The sequence below is a fragment of the Salarias fasciatus genome, chromosome 1 (assembly GCF_902148845.1).
Source record: "Salarias fasciatus chromosome 1, fSalaFa1.1, whole genome shotgun sequence".
Lineage (NCBI taxonomy): Eukaryota > Metazoa > Chordata > Actinopteri > Blenniiformes > Blenniidae > Salarias > Salarias fasciatus.
In genome coordinates, this window is record NC_043745.1 from 23,168,885 (window position 1) to 23,176,860 (window position 7,976).

Genomic DNA, 7,976 nt, shown 5'->3' on the forward strand with positions numbered 1-7,976 from the left:
TGTCACACACACACAGAGCTGTATAGTACCTAATGTTTTGACATTTATGTGGATTCAAGCAACTCCGTTTCTATTTCCAACTTGTGTTTTTCTCGCTCCACCATTCGGTTTTTTTTTTCAATCATGCCGGTGGTCTGAGGACTTGAACTACTAGAGAACAGATCACCGGTCATCCAGGGCTGAACGTTAATGTTCAGGAAAAGTAATGATGGGAACCGGTGGGATTTCTATCACGTCACTCACTGACTGACAGAAGAACTTCGGATTCAGCTAAAATATCTGAATCTGCGCTTTTAACGACCTCAGAAGAAAATCATTCCAGGTCCCGAGCGTTTGGTCAAACGTGACAGTTTGCACTGCGAGTTCTGAATAAATATCGGTTCTGCTTAGAATGATTGGTAGAAGTGTTTTCTGTCGTCGTTGCACCGCTCTGCACTCACAGATGCTTTTCTTGGACGTTTGAACTTCACTTTTCAGAGTCATGATGTTTGTTCAGAGACTGACGCCAGAAATTGGTTTTGAAACGGTTTTTGCCCAAAGTGGAAATTTCCAAGTTTTTCACATAAAATCTGATTTCAAGGCACATTTCTGTGAGCTCAAATGATTTTGACGTCAGTTGTTCTTATCCAAAAGTCAACCAGAGTGTGTGGATCGGGTCCGGGTTCCTGTCAGGGCCGACTCCCGGTGGAGGAGGCGTCCATCATCTATTTTAAGCTTCAACCATGAAACTCGTTGGTATATTTTGGGTTTTCAGCGTTATTATGGAAAAATGTAATGAGATCCAATCACATTTCTAAAAGCCTCCAAGCACATTTTTAATGAGAAAGATGAAGTCCATGATGTAATATCATGATAAAAAGGTCAAGCGTTCGCTCTGGAGTTAATCCGTTTATCACATGATGTGAGCTGATTCATTCTGTGATGTTTTACACTCCTTGCCTCTTTCAATTTTTGATTCATTCCTCGGTGGAGCAACAAGCAAAACCCTCAACTTTCATGATTTTAATCAGAAATCAGCAAGAGGAGCTTGTTTGTCTTTTTTTGGGTTTTTTTGAGTCAACACGTTCATTACCAAATAACAGGATGCTCTCTGTGAAATTTATCTAGGTAGTGATCTCAGTGAAACATCCACAGTTTAGATGTTTTTAAATATTCTATAAAGTGGAGAGATCCAGTGATCCACATGGAAAATAAGGATTTTTTTTTAATCAGACGTCTTTGCTTTGCCATTCAGGTGATCCTGAAGCCCGCCATCAGCATCCCCAGCCTGATCAAGTGGGGCTTCTTCACCGACGAGACTCTGTCCACCGGGCCGTGCTACGACTGGAGGATGATGGCCGTCAGGCCGGACAGCTCCGAGGAGACTGACACCATCTCCAGCAGCAAGCGGAGGATCGTCTGGCCGTGCTACAGCAGCGTGAGCCGCGCCCAGCCGGACGCCATCACCAAACTCCTCGCTGTGAGACAAGTTTCCATCAAGAGTTTGATCCTCTTCTTTGCTTCGTATCAGTTTAGTCAGTGTTATTCATTCTAACCTTTGCTGTAGGATATCGAGAAGTTGGAGGGCGAGCTGAACCAGGCCCCGGAGAAATGGCACGCCACTCTGGAGAGAGTCCGAATCAGCATCCAGGAAGACCTCAAACAGGAAGGAAATGTGCGTCTTAAAGAAGCAAAGACGACACTTATTGTCCGAAACAGTCCTGAGCTTCATTTACTGTGTGTCGTCTTACGTGTGTTGTTTTGTTTTGTTTTTTTTATCCCGCCTGCAGCTCCGGAAGCAGTCGCTGTCCATCTCGGGCCTCATTCCCACGTCCAGCCTGCAGGCCTTCCAGCGCCGCTCCATGCTGCACCTGCCAGACAGCGCTCTGGGCGAGGACCGCGGCACCGCCACGGCCAACGGCATCAACCGACGCGCCGCCACGCTTTACAACCAGTTCACCCCCAAGAGCGAGGAGAACAGGTGGGTCGTGAACTCCCCCCCCCCCCCCCCCCCCCCCCCCCCCCGAGCGCCGGAACAAACACGAAATCCACATTTCACTCCATGGAGCGGGGGGCCAGTCCGGTTTTGGAAGCTGAGTCAGCGCTGTGGTATGCCATGTGTCATGTTTGTGAGGATTGTCTGTACTCTGTTAAATTCTGGGTGTGTAATTTTACAATTATTGTAGGGGTCAAAGTACATTCTCTTGGCTCCTATTGCAGGAGATTTCTCTCCAAGATTTACAAACAGTCATTAAAAACTACTCTGTCTAAAAAAAACAAAAAAAAAAACCAGAAAGGCAACTTACTGTTGTTTGTGTTCTTCATATTTCAACAGCCAAATAGTATTCTGACACTCTGAAGTGTTAACAGATGAAATCTAACAATAATTAACTGTGTCTAAGTGCTTTTAATGTGCGCGAGTGATAAGTCAAGCCTCAAACCGTGCGGCGCTTCAAGCTAATGAAATATTTCCCTCATTTGTAGGCAGTGGGGTGACCAGATCACTTTAACGTAGTATGTTTCACGTAAATAGGTCACGCAGCTGGATGGGAGGTTGAGGTGCAGTTAACCAGCAAGCTTACACAACTGGAACACAATGTACGGCGTCCAGCTTGATTCTGTACATATGGAGAAAAGTCCGACCCCGGAGTCCAGAGACTTTCCAGACATGCATCAAGTCGTATTATCAACACATTCATGTTGATGTTTTGATAGATCTTGTGGGGTTTTTTTTCTCCAGATTTTGCCATTATTGTGAAATCTGGGACAACTGGGCTCATTATAACTCACAGCATTATTGCTTAGTGACTTTGATTAATAAACTATGGACGTAAAGTGAGCAAACGTGTGTCTGACATTGGCAGAGAAGTAAATTAAATTGGTAAATTCCTTTCACTTCCACAAGTATTCAGCTCTGCTGCTCATCCCTCAAATGCTCCTCTATTAAAAATGTGTCACTGTTCCAAAGGGAAATAAATAATATTATATTTGAACATTCATTGCCAAGAACAACCATTACAGCTAAGAAATAATCTACCATAGTTACCTGACCAGTTTTAGTTAAAATGGTGAAAAGACCATAAAATACAACACCGAGGTGTTTTCGGCTCTGCAATTCATTCAGAGGGTTTTCAGTAAATGTTGCTGATAAAGAAACTACAAGCCACGTCTCGTCTTTTGCTATTCGATGATGACGATGATGCTGTTTCACCAACCACTTAGTGGAGAAAATCCACAGAGGAGAGTTTTATCTTCCTCTCCAGTACTAACTCAGTTCGTCTTTACTTACAGCTTGTTGCTACTGAAGCATTTACCTTCTTGTCAAACACCTGCTGCTCTTCTCGAGGCACACTTTAATGATCTTCAGCCGTCCTCCGTCACACGGTTCATCAAAGCCCGGTCTCAGTTCAGAGATTTAACTGAATTTTAACTAGAGGTACTTTCCCCAAATGTAAGGAAGCATCACAGGAACTGTGCATGATTCCACTGCTGCAAACAAGCTCCTAATTTAGTTCTGGGGTTTTTCTGGTTTTGTCCTTTTGCTCATGAAAGAAATCCCCTTTTAGGGGGGTAATTCTTTTGAAAGGTTCATAAAATGTGGGCTGGTTTCTGCGGCGCTGGACGTATTTGATTGAATTTCTACTCACCGTGTCATGTTTTATTTGGCACGTTAAAAAAAAAAAAAACTCAGCCTTTGTGTGCCGAATGTTTCCCCTCTTTTATCCACACTGTGCTTTGTTCATATTGAGAACTGAAGCATTTCTGGACTTTTGGATCCATTTTTGACTGAAAAATCAAAGCATGGACTCTGTTGATATTCGCTCCACAAGGACAGAGAGCAAGAAAGTACCGAGTTCACCTCGGATCATCATCCTCACATCATCTCCAGAACATGAAGAACGTCCTGTTCGTGGAACAAACACAGCTTTTGGCCTGAGACTCTGGTGTTTTCCAGGTCCTATGAGGGGATCCTGTATAAACGCGGAGCGCTGCTGAAAGGCTGGAAGCCTCGCTGGTTCGTCCTGGACATCACCAAGCACCAGGTGAGCGAGCCGTTGACCTGTGACCCCTTCCCCGCCCCGCCTCCACCCCGAGGGTTAACGCCGGTGTCTTCACAGCTGAGGTACTACGACACCGGAGAGGACACGAACTGCAGAGGACACATCGACCTGGCCGAGGTGGAGTCCGTGATGATCGCCGCGCCCACAATAGGAGCGCCCAAACACATCAGCGAAAAGGCCTTCTTCGATGTAAGCACCTGAATCTGCAGCTCACACAGTCAAATGTCCATAAACCGTCACATATTTAACAAAATCAATAAAGTGTTTTGGATTTTCTAATTAAATTCTCACAAAAGAAAGTTACCAAAGTGAAATAATTTCTTATATTCTGAGATCTTTTGTAGTATTTCTGCTGCTGGATTTACGAGCATCATTTTAATGAGTCGGTCAACTATAAAAACATCTTTAATTCATTCTTTCAAGGAGTTTTCTTAGTTTATTTCGTCTAGTCATCAAGAATCCATTCAATGGATATTATTTCCTCCCGTCAAAAGACAGATTTGTGAAGAAAGCGAACTCTCTTCGCGGTTTGATTTTTCTCCTTTGTTGTGAGAACACGATCAACACGTGTCATTGTGTAACACGATTGTGGAAATGCACACTTCTCTTCACGGCCGGAGGATCGACCGAATCAAAACCAAATGTGTGAATCGAATTCCTCAGCGGTGTTACAACACAGCCGAGGGGGCCGACTGTTTGGTACTTTGGCCAAATATTTGCACAATGACACGTTTGAATGCCGGGGATAAAACCAAAGAGTTCATCGCAGTGCAAACCGTAAATCCATCCCATCCGGAAATATTGAAGAGGTAATATCATGCTGGCGTGTTGAAATTAAAATCCTCCATCATGTTTTGGAGTCATAAATTCAGTTGTTAATTGTGTTGAGATATTTATGTGATTACAAAATGAACATCTGACTGTGATATCTTTCAGCGATATGACTCCCATTCATCACGTGAATGGAGTGGAAAAAGGTGACTGTCTTGAAAATAACCTTAAAGATGTTCTTTCTGTCTGCCGCCCTTCCAGCTGAAGACCAGCAAGAGAGTGTATAACTTCTGCGCCTCGGACGCTCCCAGCGCTCAGGTGTGGATGGACAAGATCCAGAACTGCATCTCTGACGCCTGAAGACTCGCGCCTGTGGCCGGCGCCGCCGTGAGGAGACCGCTGTCTTAAACTTCGGGGACCACCGTGAATAAAGTGCCTGGTAGCGGAAGACGGGCGCCGCTTGTTCGTCCGTCCATCCGTCCGCCTCGTCGTCGTCCCCTCCGCCCCGCTGCTCGGCGGCCGGACTCTCCGGTCTCTGCCGTCCGGGGAGGCGAAGATGAGCCGACGTCTGAGGGGACTGCACTACCGAGCGGGAGCTCATCCCACTTAAAACTGTAAATAAATCGAAGCAATATCACTGGCCATTAAAACTGTGGGTTCAATTTTAGACGTGAAAAAAAAAAAAACAAAAAGAAAAAAAAAATATCTTGTCAGAGAATTTCTATCAGATATTTTACTACGAGGAAAGGTTATTGCTGCTTACAGAGACATATGAACTGCCAAAAAAAAACACTCAGAGATTTTAATGCACAACATGAAAAGGCAATTTGTTTGCACTTAGCTCTAAAGTATGCACTCCTTAACAAAGAGAAACTCTCTAACAGATGCAGACGGCGAGGCTAAAGGCGTTTCTTTACATTCTACATGTGACCTTTCCTCATTACAGGTGAAATGAAAAGAATTTGCACAGTGAGTTCAAAAGAGTTACCTGACATTTGTTTCTATTTAAATAAGCGATGTTCTCTCTATTTTGTTGAATGTTCATTGACTTCTGGTTAACACGTTTTGTCTCATGTAAATTATTATTTTTTATTAAAAGTGTAACTGTAAGTGTGGTGGTGTCATGTTCTGTAAATACCTACGTGACATTTCATTTTATAAACCGTGTACTGAGCATAAGTATACTTTTCTAACTTCAATGTGACCAATGAGTCGTCGTCGTCTTCTTCTTTTTTCTTTTTTTTTAATATGTCGTTCTTGGTGCAGAAACCTGAGTGGCCTGTTCCCTGTTTGTGGTGAAACTTTGTCCAGCGAATGAAATGGAGACTTTTTGTTCTTGTTGTTTGGATTGTCTAGACAGGCTCTGTCTTTTTAAGGGCTTTTTAAAGAAAATATCATCCACGTCTTGTGTGTTTTCCTGTCTGTGCAGCCTACACAGCTTCATTAAAAGAGGAAAAAAAAAATCCAAATTAAACTATTCAAAGATGTCAGAAGTTTTTTTTTTTCTTCTTCTTCTTTTGTTACTGTATCTTTGTATCTTGTTTTGTGGTGACACTAATTTTTGGAAATAAATCAAACATACTTGAAACTATTTTCCTGTTTCTATAGTTTTATTGCAGGAATAATGAAATTTCAAGAAATGAAGACAAAATATTCTGTATAATAAATCTGTAAAATAGTTTCACTTTCTGAAACGAGTGGGGGAAAAAACACTGAACACCTTCATGATATTCTAATTTTTCTAGATGAATGTGTACTCCGCTGCCGTGTGTAAACACTGTTTGTGCTTTGAGCCAGTTTGTGAAGCACTGCTTACTTTTTCAGATCTAATGTGGTGTATAATGGCCTGAAGATAATGTCCTTAAATGCAAATATATTAAACACCTCCAAAGAAAGGGGTGTAGGAACAACAAAATTCAAGAAGCGAAGAAAAAGATACTCTTACAGGAGACACATCTCACACAGAGTGAACAAGAGAAATTCAGGAATTCATTTCACAGCACAGTGCGAGAGGGGGGTTCTGATACACACTCAGTAAAAGGGAAAATACATAGGAGTGAAGTGAAAGCTGTAGACGAATTTGTCACACTGGTAAACATGTGCACCTCCTGAAAGTGATACTTTTTTTCAAATTTCTGTTTGTTACTGTTCCAGAAACACAAGAGAAAGAGATTTCAACAAAAGGTGTTTCACAGTATGGATACTGAGCGAGACGACACACACCACTTCATGCACAACATTCTCCCAATGAATGTTTCTTCAGAAAAGTCGAGGACAGATAAAAGAATGTGAGCTTGGAAGGCAAATTTATTTATCGAGCATCGATCACACTCAGCGCTTTACAAAGAACTAAAGGAAATACATTGAAGCAGGGCTTTTGACTGTGTTAACTGGGAATTTCACTTTTATGTTTTACAAAGATTTAGTTTTGAAAAGAAATCGGTAATTAAAGCATTTCATGAGGACGGTCAATTTCTATTCAGAGATCGACGAGACAAAGCTGTTTATAATTCCTTTTATTTGCAGTTTGCACTGAGCCTCCAGCTGTAGCTCCTGGGTAAAATGATGAACTTGAAGCATCACAATCAAAGGTCAAGAGCACAACTTTTGACCTTTTACTGACAATATAAATTTGTTTCTTTGGCAGCCAAAAACATCAGTTCCTAATTTGATGAAGCTTGTGGAGTCACATGGCCAGCTCTCAGGTTATAAAGCTTCTTAGACTTTAGACTTTTCTAAAACTTTAGCATTTCACTACGTCCCACCAAAACAAATGAACTAATCATAGAACTTAAATTGGAAGCTATGATCAGTTTAGGTGTGATGAAAACCACTTCCGACCTGATATAGAAAGATAGTTTGCTACGCTGCTTTGATCAAGGCTGAAGTGGCCTGATTTTTTTACAGGTACTGTACCTCCGGTTGAAGGACTGTGACAAGGAGGAGATGGAGCCGGATTCTTCCAGCAAGTTAAACGACGAGATTCAAATGATAAGTACCGAATATAAATGAACAAATACAAGAATAATGTCGCTTTGTGACGGACTGAATTCATGAGACAAACACACAACTGAATATATTAAAGCGAAACGGGAAAATCAGCTTCAAGTAGAAATTACTGATGAAGGTCAGTCCGGTGTGTGGAAAACACAGTACTTGACCACC

At 42.2% G+C, this 7,976-nt stretch overlaps 1 protein-coding gene across 2 annotated transcripts in view; it reads left to right on the forward strand.

Annotated features, from left to right (window-relative positions):
- Positions 1-5,632, forward strand: part of sbf2 (SET binding factor 2) — a 96,641-nt gene extending 91,009 nt beyond the window's left edge. For both annotated transcript variants that reach the window (XM_030102558.1, XM_030102634.1), the window contains 6 exons: positions 1,235-1,459; positions 1,547-1,654; positions 1,770-1,960; positions 3,935-4,022; positions 4,098-4,229; positions 5,073-5,632. In XM_030102558.1, the coding sequence (XP_029958418.1) occupies positions 1,235-1,459; positions 1,547-1,654; positions 1,770-1,960; positions 3,935-4,022; positions 4,098-4,229; positions 5,073-5,171 (843 nt within the window). In that variant the 3' untranslated portion in view covers positions 5,172-5,632. The remainder of the gene's footprint in view (positions 1-1,234; positions 1,460-1,546; positions 1,655-1,769; positions 1,961-3,934; positions 4,023-4,097; positions 4,230-5,072) is intronic.
- The last annotated feature ends 2,344 nt before the right edge of the window (positions 5,633-7,976 follow it).